We start from the raw sequence: 17966 nt of genomic DNA, 5'->3' as shown, positions 1-17966 counted from the left end.
TGTGTGTGTGTGTGTCCCTTCCCATCTACTTCTAGGGGTGCTCATGACAATTAAGGTTATTAATGGGTCCCCATCACTGCCTGATTCAACCAGACATCAGCCTGCTCCATAAAAGGCTTTTATCTCACACCTTTCTCCGCTCCCACATCTGTCATCTTCAGAGAACATCACTAAGTTCATTTCTACCATAAACTTTGATTCTAAGCTAAGACTTCAAGTACCTGACTCAATTATTAAAATGAACCCCTTTGATATTTTCCTCAGAGAAGCCACAATGAATTAATTTAAGTCTAACTTGAAAGTATAGTAAAATTTCCTTAAATTGCAATCATTGGGAGAACCTGAATTAACGGCAAATCTGAATAATTACACACGATTTAAATATATGTGTAACGGTAGACACAACTGTGCTGTTCAAAAGAGCTTATGATGATCCCACTTTCTTAAAAATGGTTTTTAAATTGTGATATTTAATATATCATGCAAGTAGATGTAACTAAAGTTATTTTAGGCATAAATGAAAAGGTCTGCTTCCAGTTGGCCAACTATTTCTCTTGTAATCTCACAAATATTAATTGGCTTAGACAAAACTTTTCCATCGGTTGTGCACAAAAGGAAATTTTAGTCTAGTTCACGCCAAATTATTCTTAAACATCCTGGCTGAGAGGATCCCAAAGTAATAAGTGTTTCTCCTGAAATGTATTAAACTTAATCTCTGAAAGTCATGGATAGTGATAGCTAGCTTGTTCAAAAAGGAGTATTTTAAAACATATATATAAAGAATTTTTACACAAAAATGGGATATTTTCTTTATTCATCAAAGACACAATAAATATTAGATTGGTGCAAAAGTAATTGCAGTTTTTGCAATTATTTTTAACCTGTTAAACCGCAATTAATGTTGCACCAACCTAATAACTTTTTCCATGTTCTAGGTCTTTTGTGACTCACCTCTAAGGTGTCCCCATCGGTCTCTCCCTCCAGCTCCACTGTACTGCCCGCTGCATTGGTTATCATCTCTTTGACCAAAGAGCAAAACCTAGAACAGCAAATGTCACGAAGATGCTAATTATGATCACTTTCATTCCTTACCTTTACTTTAGCCTTCTCACATTGAATTGTGATTAATATAAACCAAGCTTTTACAAGTTCTTGGAACAATCAATCAACCTACTCCTTGACTTGACATGGTACTTTAATAGTTATCTAATCTAGTTCAAATACTCACATGATACTTGAATCCCTGCTACACAGTATCCCTACCAACTGGCTGGCCAATTGATGCCTGAATACCTCCAATGACAGAGAACTCATTACCTCACAAAGCAGCTTATTCTTTGGAGAATTCAATGAGAAATGCTTCACTTATATTGAACTAAGACTTCTTGTGTGCGGGTCCCACCCATGGATTCCTTAGAATTAATCCCTTTTCTACATAACAGCCCACTAGAAATTTACTATGTCCCTATAAGTCTTTCCTCCTTTTTCCCTCAATGTTTCCCCCAGGATTTGTTTGTGCGTCACCCCATTAACATAATTCTTCAAAGGTATCACTGTCTTACTTTTCAAATCTGGCCCTGAGACAAGTTGTCCAGGGATGATTTAATCAGTGTCGAGGACAGTGGGACCATCACCTCTCAAGTCGTAGACACTCCAGTTCTTAGAAATAAGCTCTTGTGCAAGGGGAGAGGTGAGTAAGAAGGAAATGCACAAGGTGGTCTCATCATTCTGTTCACACAGATTAAGCTTAGTATCAACAATTACCCAATAATCTTTCTCACAAACGCAGCTGGGCCACATCAGTCACTTTCTAGACCTGTGCAGTTGTTACTTGCACACAAGTAATATGACTCATTAGAAAACTTCTATTCAGTAGTCTCTCTTAAGATGGCAGGGAAGAATACTGGACACTTTCAAATAATTTCCACAAAACATTAAAATGTTCTTTTGTCTAAATAAGCCATCCCTCCTTGCTTCTTATAATCTTTAAAAGCTGGGAAATATGAGTCAGGCTTCTTAGGAGACATATGGTATACACTCACCAGAATAACTAAAATGAAAAGACACTATCAATTGTTGTTAAGAATGCGGAGGAACTGGAACTCTCATATATTGCTGGTGGGAGTGTGAATTGATACAACCACTTTGGAAAACTATTGGAAGTATCAATCAAAGCTGAATATATTGAGAGAACCATATGATTTCACTGATATGTGGTGTATAAAACTGAAAACAACAAAGGAACAAGACAAACAAACAAAGAAACAAAAACTCATAGACACAGACAATAGGTTAGTGGTTACCAAAAGGTAAGGGGGGAGGGAGGTGGTAGATGAGGGTAAGGGGGGGGTCAAATATATGGTGATAGAAAGAGAACTGACTCTGGGTGGTGAACACACAATGTGATATATAGATGATGTAATACAGAAGTGTACCCCTGAAACTTATGTAATTTTACTAACCACTGTCACCCCAATAAATTTTTAAAAAGAAAGTAATTAAAGAGACCTAAACAAATAGAAAGACATCCTAAGTTCATGGGCTGGAAGACTTAATATGGATAGGATGGCAATGCTTCCCCAATTGATCTACATATCTAATGCGATCCCTGTCAAAATCCTATCTGCCTTTTTTGTAGAAATTGACAAACTGATATGAAGATTCACATGGAAATGCAAGCACCCACAATAGCCAAAACAATTATGAAAAACAAGAACAAAGTTGGATGACTCACCTTTTCTGATTTTACAACTTACTACAAAACTACTGTATCAAGAAAATGTGCTATTGGCATAAGGATAGACATATAGATCTATGGAATAGAAGTGAACATCCAGAAATAAATTCTCACATTTATGGTCAACTGATTTTCTAAGAGTGCCAAGACCATTCAATGGTAGAAAGAATAGTCTTTTTAATAAATGGTTCTGGGCCAATCACATATCCACATGCAAAAGAATGAAGTTGGACCGCTTACCTCATACCACATACAAAAATGAACTCAGTGTGAATCAGAGACCTAAACATAAGAGTTAAAACTATAAAACCCTTAGAAGGAAACATAAACACCACAGAAAACCCTGGGTTAGGCAAAGCCACCTTAGATATGACACCAAAAGCACAAATGACAAAAGAAAAATTAGATAAACTGGGCTGCATCAAAATTAAAAAGTTGTGTGCTTCAAATGATACCATCAACCCAGTGAAAAGACAACCCACAGAATGGAAGTACTTGCAAATCATGCATCTGATAAGGGACTTGTATCCAGAATATATAAAGAACTCTTACAATTCAATAATAACAATATAAATAACCCAATTAAAAATGGACAAAGTTTGGAGAAACCTGGCAAATACCACTTTCACCAGGTGACCCAAATTAATATCACCAGTAATGAGACAAAGATTGTGTGATGCACTGAGAAGGACACAACATCACTTCTGTGCCTAACATTAATGTCACCATGAGGAAACATCAAAAGAACCCAAATCGAAGGGCTACACAACATAAACTGCCTGTGCTCTTGGAAAGCATTAAGTTAAGAAAGACAAAGACTGATGAAGAACAGTTCCAGATAAAGGGACTATAAAGACATGATAACTAAATGCAACATGTGATCTTGGATTGCATCATGGACCAGAGCAAAAATCTTTTATTTTGCTATAAAGGACATCAGGGGGACAATAAGTAAAATTTGGATCAGGTTTGCAGATTATAGTACCATATCAATCTTAATTTCTTGATTAGAAAACTGTACTGTGATTACATAAGTGAATCTCCTTGTTTTTAGGAAATACCCACTAAAGTATTTAGAGGTAACGGAGCATTATGTTTACAACTTACCCTTAAACAGTTCAGAAAAAAATAATCATATGAAAATAGAGAGAATGTAAGGCAAATGTGATAAAGGGTTAATACTGGGGAATTCTGGGTGAAACATATATGGAAATCCTTTGTACTGTTTTCTGAAGCTTTCTTATAGGTCTAAATATTTTCCAAAATAAAAAGTTAAAATTTTTTTAATTGGTAAAAGGATTTGAGTAGATATTTCTCCAAAGAAGATATTTAAATGGTCAATAAGCTCATGAAACGATGCTCAGTATCATTAGTCATTAGGGAAATGAAAATCGAACCCATAATGAGATTCTACCTAACACCCACTAGGATGGCTATAATCAAATAGACAGACAATAACAAGTGTTGCAAGGACATGGAGAAACTGGAACTCTCATACATTGCTGATGGGACTGTAAAATGAGAAAATAGTCTGGCAATTCCTCAAAAGGTTAAACCAGAGTTACCATAAGACCCAGTAATTTGGCTCCAAGAGAAATGGAAACATATGGCCACATAAAAACATGCACTTAAATGTTCATTGCAGCATTATTTATAATAGCCCCAAAGTGGAAACAATCCAAATGCCTTTCACTGATAAACAGATAAATTAAATGTGGTCTATCCATACCATGGAATATTATTCAGCCACGGAAATGAACGAAGTACTGGTACGTACTATAACATGAACGTAACTTGAAAATTTTATAATAAGTGTAAGAAGCCAGTCACAAAAGACCACATATTGTATGATTTTATTTATATGAAAATGTCAAGAACAGGCAAATTCATAGAGACAGAAAGCAGATTAGTGATTGCATGGACTGGGGTTGGAGGGGCCTAAGTTGAGAGAAAATGGGGAGTGACTGTTAAAATACTGGGTTTCTTTGGGGGGTGATAAAAATATTCTAAAATTAGATTGTGGCGATGGTTGCAAAACTGTAAATATACTTTTGAGAAGATTAAATTGCATATTTTAAATGGGTGAATGCATGGTATGTGAATCATATCTCAATAAAGCCGTTAAAATAATTTTCCATAAGTTAAAATTTCAGAAAAGGCAGTATAGGAAATAAATATTTTTCACAACAAAGACCCTTTTAAAATGATTCACCACAATTAGATTGCAAATACTTGAATCAGCTATAACTCACCTACTACACTGGTCTTCAGTGGAAAAGTAGATTTGAAAGTCATCAGAATTATCATGGACATAAAGAAAACAACACCGTTCATCAAACTTGGATATGCTGTAAAATTTCAAAATATAAGAAGGCTTATTATATGTATGTTATTATATTAATTTTAAAATTTTGAGGAAAATCTAGTGACCGATTTTCTTCCATTTTACAAATTTGCAAGATTCATTAATGTTTTAACAAATATCCCCAAAATTTGATTTCTATTTTTCTATGAAATTTAAATAGCAGGGATATTTATCTTGCTCATGTTTGAGTTTGTATTCATCAACTGACTTTAATATGTATCAAGAATTTACTATATATTCAGTGCTAAGCAAAGCATATGGACAGAAGAAAAGGGAATAAAATATGGTCTGTGTTTCATATAAACTCTATTTACAAACTCATATAAACTCTTGGTTCTCAAGAGTTTATAATTTCACAAAAAAGACAAGAAATGTATGTGTGAAATAATTTACTATGGTATCAAAGGAATTTCTAGAGTTGAAAAATATCAGGACATAGTATTTGGAGGCACACAAGGGAAGTAGAAATAAACATGGCATCTTAGCTCAAGAAAGGCCTTACATGTTATCTGATGCACCCCTACCCAAGATCAGGGCTCCTTGAACAGGCAACATGTAGCTAGCCTGAACATATCCAGTGAAAAAAAATCAGCATACCCCATTTGCTGATGGATTTCACTGCTAGATCTAGTTCTTTACCCACACTGAGTCAAAGCCTACGCAATGGCCCCCATTTTACAATGTGGCACTATGGAAAAGGCTAGATTCTCTTCTATGATTAGCTCTTCAAACAAATGAAGCCACCTCTTCTTGCCCTTTCTAAGTCATCTCTTCCTGACAGCCACAGCTCCTTTGACGATTCTTCATGTTATGGGTTATATGACAAATACTTAGTTGAAATAGTAATAGTGCAGGGTGATTCAAAAATAATTAAAACTAGGTTATACGTGAGTAAGTTTTGAAAACCAATATGTAAAGAAACCACCACAGTTAGTTGGGTAGCACATGCTCTTCATGTCACATTGGTCCCAGGTTCTAATTCACCCCAGGCCCTTTGCACATCCCTGTTGATGGTTGAAATGGCAGCAAGATGTATCTCAATGAGAAGGTACAAACAGATGGTTCTTCACTACATGTTCTCATAAACTTAGATACTGAGTAATACATTTTTGAAAATGTTCAACACTTTTTGAATTACCTTATATTTTCTGAGCAGTATTATTCAAATACCCTACTCTGTTCTTAAATTATTTCCCTCCCTTTAAAGTGACGCAAACATTATCGTCATTTACACACTGACGTGTCTAGGACAAGATCATATGGCATCTGGAGGTAATAGGGGATTTATTCAGTGGCCTGTGGACTCATAATTAGAGAAAGGACATAGAGCTGTGGTCTAAGCCCTTGATTTGATGGAAACTATGAAAAAACTGAGACCTAGAGAAGCTGAGTGACTTTCCCAAGGTCAAATAGCAAAAGAGGGATTAGAACTCGTATCTACTTCAGAGACATTCCCACCCTCGGATGTGTTGGGAGGGTGAGACTCAGAGTGTAGCCATACAGTTCAGGCCCAAATGGTCACCGCTCCTGACCCAAAGAGCAAGTGCCACCCCTGTCCTCGGAACACACAACCCCCTTCCTCGTTAAGAGCAATGCCTTTGGCTCCATTACTCTACTCAGGAGACTCCAGCCAAGTGTCGTTACCAAGGAACTCCCAGCTTCAGTTCTGGGGGTCCCTGAGCACTTGAACATCATTGGCTCAAAGATGAAACACTTTCTGTTTTTACAGATATGACTTCATTTTTTAAAAAGTTGGAGACAAGAGAGTTCGGTCTGTTGTATACCAAAAAAGCTACTCTATTCTAACAAGCCAAGAAGCCCTTAATAGCAACACATTATAAACTAGCTCAAGTGGGCAACAAAAGAGAAAACAGTCCATTTTGGATTCTACTAAAAATGAGAACATCACATATTATAAGTGGAAACATTAAAGTAATAAAACATTATCATTATTTGCATTACAATAATAATTACATTTTCCTTTATATTCTTACCTTATTCCTCTAATGGAAGAAGCTGTAAAATTCCATTCATGGATTTGTTTCTGCAAGTATCAAAGACAAAAGTCAGTAGCTTGGTTTTTTTCCATGCAAAGAATCATTTTTGGTTTCATTCTATGGTCAATCACTTCTGCTAGGAATTCCAGGGAGGAAGACAGATGAGAACAAAAGCACAGATGTGAGCCCTGCAGGGCCAGCTCGGGGAAGGAACGGGGACCTTCGGCTGGGCTGAGAGTGGGGGAGGAGAAGGTGAAAGGAAGGGCAGGACTACATAGGGGCTTGACACTTGGTGAAAGAGTTTGGGTTTCTGCTATTTTACTTTCAATAGAAGTTTAAGGGTTAGAACAATATATTTTGCAGAATTTAGAACACCAGAAACATTTTCTAATGGATTAGAAAAATTCATTTGCATCTCTAATCCAGTTTAGAGCAAATGATCTAAATTTGAAATAGAAACAATAAGCACCCTTAAGTACACAGTGATTGTCCTTTCATCTTCTGTCAACATATCAGGGAAACTCTAAAATGAGGGTGGGAACAGCCCACCTAAGTTCAATGATCTGCAAAATTGTTTGGAGAAGTAAAAATGTGCCAGACACTAGTCAATATTCGCCAACTTTTATTTCTTTCTCTCCCTGGGTATGTAGCTAGAATACATTTCCCAGCCTCCCTTGCAGCTAGGTGGGACCCTATGATGGCTTTCTAACCAATGGAACGGAAGCAGGAGTCATGTGTGTCACCTGCAGGCCTGGCTCATAAAAGCCTCCACAGCAGTTCTCTATATTCTCTCCCCCCATCCACTACAAGAAGGAATGGGGATGCTGCCAACCCGGATACAACGTGAGGCACTGATCAACTTTCATCACATTAAGACATTGATATTTGTGGGCTATTTGTTTTAGAAGCTAGCTTACCACGACTAATATAAACACTAACTGGGATTTCAATCTGTACAAGATATACTTTTTAAAAATAACTGTCCCCTCCCTCCAACCACCATTCCCTGTCCTTAAACTCTGCACAAAACTAAGCCTTAGAAGGAATGTCTGAAATCCCAGTTTCAGAAGAGACATAGGCTGCAATGCCAATACATCACAACAATAGATTTTAAATAAGAGAATCCATTTGGTTAGCCTGAGGAATGTCATAAATCACCAGCTAAATCTCCCAGAGAAGTGTAAAAGCCAAATGCTGAGCATGTGGCTCAGAATAGCCACGAGCAGTTGAGCGACAAGTTTCCTGCCATCCTGGAGCCATGACAACTGGGAGGATGGTTTCCAATGGGAGAAGATCCATTTGTACATATTGTTTAAGCACCAACTATGAGCCAGGCAAGGTACCAGCACTGAGGAAATAACAGAGAACGACCAAGTCTCCGCCCTCATTGGGGCTTACATTTGACTGAGGAGATATGGTGAATAAATAGTAAATTAACAGCATGGTGGAGGGTGAAAAGAGCTATGAAGAAAAAGCAGAGAAGGGCAGTGAGGTGAGGCAGGCATTTATGATGTTAAAGCAGATGCTCAGGGAAAGGCCTCTCTGATGACTTCTGAACACAAAAAGGAGGGAGAAAGGAGTGAGTCGTGCAGGTATCTGGGGGAACAGTACCAGGCAGAGGGAACAGCAAGTGCAAAGGCACTGAGGCAGTAGGGTGCTTGGCGTGTTTGAGGACCAGCAAGGAAGGGTGTGACTGGAGTGGAGTGAGGAGGGAGTGGGAGAAGAGGTTGGCGAGCTCATGAGGGAATTCATGTAGGGCCTTGGAGGCCATCATCAGGACTTCAGCTTCTACTGTCTGAGATGGGAAGCTACTGAGTGTTGTGAAAGACGAAAAGTGTAGAAAAACACAAAAGCCATCACATCGGACCCAACCGTGTAGAAAGACTGAGCATATTTCGGAGGAGAGGTGTGTTCACAGTGACTGAAAGAGGGCAGTAGTGGAGAGCAGGCATCTGCCTTTGGATTCAGGTACAGAAATCTCAACCAGGGCAGAGTTGAGAGAGTCCTGTCCAACCCACATACCCTACAAGAGGCTGCACGTGCCACATGAGTTTTCAAAGTATTCCCAGCACAGCCATATGAGTTTTCACATGGGAAGCACAGCCACATGAGTTTTCAAAGTATTCCCAGATGGTTGGTTGACTCTAGGGTAGCTTTGGGAAACATCTCGATTTGGAAGATTTACTAGCTGAAAAGTGAACAACACAGACCTCCTCTCTTTCCCTTTATGTCCTAATCAATAGGCATTGGGGGTAACTGCTTTGTTGGTCCTATGGTATAAAAATATGGAAGTCATGCATGGGCTGGCCCTGCAGTTGGGGAGACATTTTCGAAAACTGATAAACAAGCAACAAGACATATTTTGTACATGATATAGGTCATCGCGTACCCTACAGACATTCAGTGGAAGGAGTGAGAGGGTGGTCAGAGACGCCTTGGCAAAAGTTAGGACTTGGGTCACTGGAAGAAGGAATTCCAGGGAGGAAGACAGATGAGAACAAAAGCACAGATGTGAGCCCTGCAGGGCCAGCTCGGGGAAGGAACGGGGACCTTCGGCTGGGCTGAGAGTGGGGGAGGAGAAGGTGAAAGGAAGGGCAGGACTACATAGGGGCTTGACACTTGGTGAAAGAGTTTGAGTTTTATCTGGAAAGCCACGGGATCCAGTAACCACTGGGGAAATTTCAACAGCGTCAGTAAAAGTGTTTTTAAATTATTAAACTTTTTCATGGAAAGATAACATCTATTCAGAAAAGGGCACAGCGATCATCTCAATATCTTTCCACAAAATGAATACCCACTGTAACCAGCATCTAAATCAGGGGTGTCCAAACTGCGGCCCGCGGGCCAACTGCGGCCCACGATCCATTTTTTATTGGCCCGCAGCAAATTCCAAAAATATATTTAGTTTACTTAAATAAACCAGGTGAGGCAATACGTACTTCACCTCGAGTGAGTGGCCCGGCTGTTTGTGTATTTTACCGCATATGGCCCTTGGTGAAAAACGCTGAAAAAAGTTTGGACACCCCTGATCTAAATCAAGAGACAGACCATGAGCAGCAGCCCAGAAGCTTCCCTCATAAGCCCCACTCCCAGTCACTCCTTTCCATGGAAGGCGATCACTATTCTGACTTCTACCACCACAGAGACTCCAGCCTGCTCTGGAATATTACATAAATGGAATTGTGCAGTCTGCTCTGTTATCTGCAAGTGGAACTGTTCATGAACTCTCTGGTCAGGAAGGCAGGACTGGACGCACTGTTGCTGGTTTGCTGTCCTGCTGGCACAGAGTACTCGGTCAGGAAAACTGGGACTGCTTTCCCCGTTCCAAGCCTTCTGTTAGGTAGTGCCCTAATCTTTTCTGAGAGGAAATATTTTACCATTTGTAAATCATGATGAAATAGATTCAAGACTGGAGCGTTCCATGTCAGTGTCAGAAGCCCCCAGTAAAAATGCATTGGAAGCAGAGCCAGGCTGGGCTACGGAGAAATGGGCCAGGAAGCCAGAGGTGCGGACCGTCTCCAGGATCCCCTGGGCACCAACTCAGCATCTGCCCTCCTTCCCCCAGAATGCAGACTTTTGGGGAGGAATCTTAGGTGTCTATAACAATTCTGTGTTAAGAGCACAGACTTTTTGTGCACGTTTGTCCTATTTCTGACATAAGTACAAAAGGTACCAAAAAAGCTTTCCCAAACCAGCAGCCCTACCTATGCGGACAGCGTTGGTGGCTACTACATCCCCGTGGGTGACTTTGGGGCCCATGAGAAGCTGAGGGAGAGATGCTGCATTTGCTCCTGTTCTGTGTGGTCTCCTTGCATCGGTATGCTGGCTGCAGCTTGCACCAGCTTGGGAAGGCCAATTTTGCACATCTCTTCCTAACCCCACGCTCGATGACCTGAGGTAGCTGGCTTGAAACTGGCCATCGTGGGAGAATTTACACCACAGAAATCAGCAAACATGACAAACCAGCCCTCTGATCCTGTGTCCCCTGGAGAGTTGGTTAAACATTTACCAGCATAAGTTCCTGAACCCTTGGCTAATAAACCAGAACTTAATCTCATCTTACAGTGATGTTGTATGTGGGTGAACGTGTGTGTGTGTGTGTGTGTGTGTGTGTGTGTGTGTGTGATCTCTCCCACCATCCATAAACATAGCCCACTGGTGAAAAATACAACTCTGTGTAGAGAAATGTCACCTCACTCCAGGCAAATCTGCTTGCTTTCACAATCTGCAGAATTTCAAAATTGTAAATGAAGACAGAAGAGAGGCTTCCTCTTAAAAAAAAGACAATTTATATTTCTCTCAGACGTTTGCTCTGACAGCTATAAGCACTTGTGTAAAACATTTCATCAACCAAGGAAAACTAACATTTGCTGCTTATATAGTTTTTTCCCATTTCTTATTACGGACTATATAAAAACAAAATAAAACATTCACAACTAGTGAGATATAGGTACCAATGAAAATTTCCATTAAGGGCCAGCAACCATTTATAGGATTCAAATGAGGTGGGCAAAGTTTGTAGAATTCCATGAGACCAAAACCATTTTACTGTAAAGGTATGAAGAGTCACTTTAGTAGGATTAGTTTTTTTTTTCCACAAGTACTTGTCAAAATATGAGGTGTTTTGTATCTATATCAATGGAATACTGAGATTATAGATCAGAATTTTGAAAATTCTCTTGTATCACGGTGGCATCAATGACACAAAGAACATATAAGCAAGATTGGTCTCTAGTATAAGAATTCCAACACCGAGAACTTGGCTTCCTGAAGATGGTATCTGGAGGGGCACAAAGGGAGCATGAGCAGGGCTTTGGGGAGTGGGGTCTGCTGATGTCTCTTCCTTGAGCTGTACTGCATACAGAGGTGTGTTCACCTGGTAAAAATTCATCAAATTGTACATTTATGATTGATGTGTTTTTCTGTATGTATGATATACTTCCATAAAAGGTTAAAATAACCCAAAGAGGCAAATTTAATAGAAGATGCATGCATTCTTCAAATGAGATATACATGTATGAACAGAATGTATGTGTTTTACTGTACCTTTAATTTTTCTCTTTTGCACTCAAATATTTAACACACACAGTGCAGGGGAAAAAAACTCCACGCACATTACAGCAGCTCGTCTTCACTAATGCCTGCTGACTATTATCAATGAGAAGAAGGTTGCTTCACTGTTAAATATTAGAGAACGTTACTGGTTTAGGCTTGTGTTATGAACTGAATATTTGTGTCCCTGAAAATTCATCTGTGGGAGCCCTAACCCTCTGTGTGATCGTATTTAGAGGTAGGGCCTTTGGAAGGTGATTAGGTCACAAGGGTGGAACCCTCATGATGGCATTAGTGACCTAATAAGAAGAGTTTTTTTCTCTCTCTCTCCATCATGTGAGAACACAGCAAGAAGAACACCATCTGCCAACCAGCAACAAGGCCCTTACCAGAACCTGACCAGGCTGGCTCCCTGATTTCAGACTTTCTATCCTTCAGAACCGTGAGAAACAAATTCCTGTCGTTTAAGTCACCCAGCAGCTCAAGCAGACTAAGACAACTTGAGACATCATTCATAACTATTTCTTTTTTTATACCTTTATTGAGGTATAATTGACATACAAAGAATTGCACATATTAATATGCGTAATTTGATGAGTTTGGATATATGCAAACACCTATGACATCATCATCACAATCAAGGTAACAGACATATTCATCACCTCCCCAACTATCCTTATGTCCCTTGGTTTTTGTTTTTATTTGTGTGTGTGTTAAGAACACATAACATGGGACTTACCCTCTTAAATTTTGGAGTGCACAATACCATATTGTTAATTACAGGCACTTTGTTGTACAGCACACTGCTATAATTTATTCATCTAGCATAACTCAGATGACACCCATTGAACAATGGGGAGTTACTGTATCATGACTATTTCTGATAAGGAATTTCTAATATGATTTTGAGTCTCTGCTTATTCTGCAATATTGCATTTTATTTTTTAAGATATTGCTTATTTTCACCTGACTAGGATAATTTGCTCACACTCGTTTCCAGGAAAAAATAATCCTTCTTATTATGTTATGTTAATGGCACATCTCTCCCCATACTCCATGAAAACATATACATAGCAAACAGATCTATTTAATGCACGTGCCAAAGGTGCTGCATCTTTTTGTTACTACAAAATATTTTATTAAAGCAAAAAGCTGGTGAAGTACCTTAGACACACAGAGATGAAAATATAGCTATTATCACAAAACATCAGGTCTGGCCCAGCATTTCTATAATCTCTTTAATGAGCAATTAAATTAAAATGTTTTCTCTCCTATATTGTTGGTGTGAGTATGAACAGGAAAGGTACAAAAGTAGCTATTGGATCTTAAACGTGTATAATCCTGAATCAGCTGGCCCATTTCTGGGAATCTCTGCTCCCAAAACATCTACACAGGCATGGAAGGGTGTGACCAGCAGGATGTGCATCGGCATTTCTCCCATTTGCTGGAGCGCAAAACTGAGACCGAAATGTGCATCGTCAGGAAAGTGATCAAATAAATTCCGGTTCATCCATACTCGGGAATGCACCACATGATAGGGGAATATCGGGAACATTACATTTAAAACATCAGGTAGATTGGTGTGTGCTATGTGAAAACCTGTCCATGTGCAAGTTGGACAGAGCAAGTTGCAAAACAATGAATATATACTGCATGATCTCACTTTAATGACAATGCTTCTCTAATATATATGTATTATATACAGTGGTACCGCGGTTTTTTAACGTAATCCCTTGCAGAAGACCGTTCGAGCTCTGAAACGTTCAAAAACAGCCGACAGCCAGGCCTCAGGATCTTGCACTCAGTGGAAGCTGCGTGACATGTTCGACTTCCGAGGTGTGTTCGAAAACCGAAACATTTACTTCCGGGTTTATGGCCTTCATAAATGGAAATGTTTGCCAACAGAGACGTTCAAAAACCGAGATACTACTGTCTATTAATATATATAACAAACGTGTGTATACCCACATTCTACATATGAGGTCTGACAATTAAGTTCGCAAACTTGTTGCAATGGTGTTGCTAACCTTTTTTGATATCAGAGGGATTATTCATTATGAAACTGTACCAACTGGACAAACAGTTAACCAAGTTTACTATTTGGAAGTGCTGAAAAGGCTGCATGAAAAAGTTAGACAACCTGAACTTTTCGCCAACAATTCATGGCTCTTACATCACGACAACGCACCACCTCACAGGGCACTGTCTGTGAGGGAGTTTTGAGCCAGTAAACAAATAACTGTATTGGAACACCCTCCCTTCTCATCTGATCTGGCCCCCAGTGACTTCTTTCTTTACCTGAAGATAAAGGAAATATTGAAAGGAAGAGATTTTGATGACATTCAGGACATCAAGGGTAATATGAGGACAGCTCTGGTGCATAGCTTCCCAAGGGGAGTACTTCTAAGGTGACTGTAGTGATATTCAGCAATGAGGTATGTAGCACTTTTTCTAGGATGAGTTTGCAAATTTAATTGTCTGACCTTGTATAATATATGAATTTAGAAAAAAGTATAGCTGGATAGCCACCAAATCAGTGGGGATGGGAATGGAGACCAGGTTTGGGGGATTTTTAGGGACTTTCCCTTTATTTCTTACCTACTTCCTCATGGTTTAACTTTTTTTTTCAACAAGCCTATTTTCATTCATATAAATATATGCACATGCATACATACATACATATGAAGGTAGGACAATTAAGTTCGCAAACTCATCCTAGAAAAAGTGCTACATACCAACCTCACTGCTGAATATCACTATGGTCACCTTCGAAGTACTCCCCTTGGGAAGCTACGCACCAATGCCAGTGCCTAGTTCACCCTTCAAAGCAATTTGGAACTCTTTTTCTGGAATGGCCATTAGAGCTGCCATTGGATTACCCTTGATGACGTGAATGTCATCAAAATGTCTTCCTTTCAACATTTCCTTTCTCTTCGGGTAAAGAAAGAAGTCATTGGGGGCCAGATCAGGTGAGTAGGGAGGGTGTTCCAATACAGTTATTTGTTTACTGGCTAAAAACTCCCTCATAGACAGTGCCGTGTGAGCTGGTGCATTGTCGTGATGCAAGAGCCATGAATTGTTGGTGAAGAGTTCAGGTTGTCTAACTTTTTCACGCAGCCTTTTCAGCACTTCCAAATAGTAACCTTGGTTAACTGTTTGTCCAGTTGGTACAAATTCATAACGAATAATCCCTCTGATATCAGAAACGGTTAGCAACATCGTTGCAACAAGTTCGCGAACTTAATTGTCAGACTTCATGTGTGTATATATACATACACACATGTATAATAGAAAAACCTGCTTCCTTTCTTTCATCTGTGGTTGTACTCTCTTATATACGCCCATAACTCAGAAGCAAGGCACAGGTACCTGCTCTTTCAAGTACTACAACATAGACTCCTCTGCTTGAAAATCAAATTTAATTAAATATTACAGAATAAACAGAGAGCTGTTGGTGATTTTTTTCTTACCACTTCCGTGGGTGAGACATGCCACAGAGAAACCGTTCTCTCCTCCGCTTCATTGTTGACAGAGACATATGAGGGCTGGTAGACTTTGGTTGGTTCTATCACCAGAACCTAAAAGGAGAACAGATTTCTGTGATGCATAGGAACATGCAGCATAGGTTACCCTGGCCTGTGGAGGTACCGACAGCATGTTAACACTGCTCCAGGACCCATGCACACAGCAGCCCACAGCAGAAGTCCCTGCCCTCAGGAGGTCTACGCTTTGATGGGGCAGACGGAGGGACAAACAGATGGGGTATGCAATGTGGTATCAGAAAGAGCTCTGAAGGAAACAAGGCAGAATAAAGGGGAGGTGGAAGGGGGCACTTCCTTTGACAGGGTAGTCAAGAAAGGCCTGTCTGAAGAGGTGACAGAAAACAAAGGGACGCTGCAGTTTTTGAGAGAAATGAGGAAGTAAACTGGTGATCACAGGCAGGTACCAAGTCTGTAAAAAATGCAAAGGGATGAAAAGTGAGGTGACATTCCATCAGTAATGTTTTATTTTGTTGGGGTAGAGAGAAGGAGGGAGGGAGAGAGAAGGAGAGGAGGGGGTGAAGAAAACGAGGGAAAAAGATAAAGAGAGAATGAATTTCCAAAGCAAATAAAGTAACATGTTTAAGATTGCTAAACCCTAAGAGATTACCCGAGTGGCTGTTCCGTTATTTTTGTGTACCTTTCAGTAGGTTTGAACTATTTCATAATTAAAAGAAGATTTTAAAACTTATTAGCTGGGAACAAAATCATTATCATAATCATTTCAAGTAACTTAATCTTTTATTCGCTATTTAATGAAATTCTTGAATACTACGTGTTCACAACATCTCATGGCATAAATATGAAAAACAATTATCTTAAGTTCAATTTCCAGGATGCTTAAATATCTCATTTATGACTCCTTATAAGATGGTGATAAAATTAAAATAAAAACTCAATGAAAAGATAAAAGCAATTTTGTTTTTCAATGAAGTTTTAAAAAGTAATTAGTGATGTTGGAGGCAAACCAAAGCTCAACAGGAAACAGCTTTGAATTCCAAAATTTCACTATTAGTACTGCATTGTTTTAGAGAAGCATTTCTCCACCTTGGCACTACTGACATTTGGGGCTAGATAATTCTGTGTTTGGGGGGTGGGGCTGTCCTGGGCATTGTGGGATATTTAGTGGCACCCCTGGCCTCTACTCCAGGAGCTGCCAGTTGCAACAACTTCCCCACAGTTGTGACAACCGAAAATGTCTCCAGACATTGCCAAATGTCCTCTGGGGACAAAAATCACTCCTAGTTTTAGAACTACTGTTTTAAAGAATATAGTATTTATTGAAAAAAAAAATCTGTGGATAAGTGGACCCATGAAGTTGAAGGCCGTGTTGTTCAAGGGTCAACTGCATAGCCAACTTTTTCTAGTGAGTTGATCTATCACTGGCTGATTCTGCATAAGATTGATGGATATCCTAACATTCTAAATTCCTCTAAGGTTTTCTTCCTTTCACAGTATTCAATAATTAGATGGCACCAATCCCCAGTTTCTTTTTTTCTCTTAAAGAAATGTATTTAGCATATCTTACTGGAAATCTGAGTCCATTAGTAACTTCGTTTGTTGCCTCAAAAATTATATCTAACCAGAAGTTAAGCCGTTCTTGCCTGGGTGAACGTTCGATAATAGGTTTCTTGAAGCGTTGAATTAATAACAAATTCTGAACTAATGATCGCAGGTACCTGGAAAAAATCACAAGCACCAATAAATTAGATTGCCAAAGAAATTCAATTCAATTCTATTTCTTTAAAAGAAGCTTCCTGAAAGCTTTATTTACTTAACTGCATATTGTGTAGTGAGTGCTTAATCATTTGGCAGCCACATACTTAATTAAAAAAAACCCAAACTGTGGACAAAATAAGTTTGTCCAAATTCATACAACATAGCTTTTTACCAACATTGGTCTAAACCTCAGTTTTGGTACACAGTGTTCAAAGCACAGAGACTGGCGAGCATTTGCTAACTGTCTTAAATAACAAGAGCAAGTCGTTTAAAGTTCAAAGCAATTGCAAAATGACAAAATTTCAAACTCGTTGTCTTTTTCTTTTTTAATTTAACTTTTCTGGAGGCAATTGTAGATTTACATATAGTTGTAAAAAACCAATAGAGATCCATGTATGTTTGGCCCAGTTTATCCCAACGGTAACATCTCCCCAAATCCTAGAATAATGTCACAGCCAGGATATTGACATTGATACAGCCAAGATAGAAAACATTTCCATTGCCACAAGGATCCCTCCTGTTTCCCTTCTATAGCCACACCTACTTCCTTCTCATCC

The 17966-nt window shown here is 39.2% G+C and overlaps 1 protein-coding gene across 3 annotated transcripts in view; it reads right to left on the bottom strand.

The window, feature by feature from the left end:
* Positions 1-17966, bottom strand: part of MAP3K15 (mitogen-activated protein kinase kinase kinase 15) — a 120626-nt gene that overhangs the window by 27396 nt on the left and 75264 nt on the right. For all 3 annotated transcript variants that reach the window (XM_033106905.1, XM_033106889.1, XM_033106897.1), the window contains exons 10-14: positions 17219-17369; positions 15622-15729; positions 7097-7146; positions 4990-5085; positions 952-1039 (exon numbers count right to left, since the gene is read on the bottom strand). In XM_033106905.1, coding sequence (XP_032962796.1) covers positions 952-1039; positions 4990-5085; positions 7097-7146; positions 15622-15729; positions 17219-17369 — 493 coding nt within the window. The remainder of the gene's footprint in view (positions 1-951; positions 1040-4989; positions 5086-7096; positions 7147-15621; positions 15730-17218; positions 17370-17966) is intronic.

Source organism: Rhinolophus ferrumequinum, chromosome X (genome assembly GCF_004115265.2).
Source record: "Rhinolophus ferrumequinum isolate MPI-CBG mRhiFer1 chromosome X, mRhiFer1_v1.p, whole genome shotgun sequence".
Classification (NCBI taxonomy): Eukaryota; Metazoa; Chordata; class Mammalia; order Chiroptera; family Rhinolophidae; genus Rhinolophus; species Rhinolophus ferrumequinum.
The sequence above is the reverse complement of the archived record's forward strand: the minus strand, read 5'-3'. Positions and strand labels throughout refer to the sequence as shown.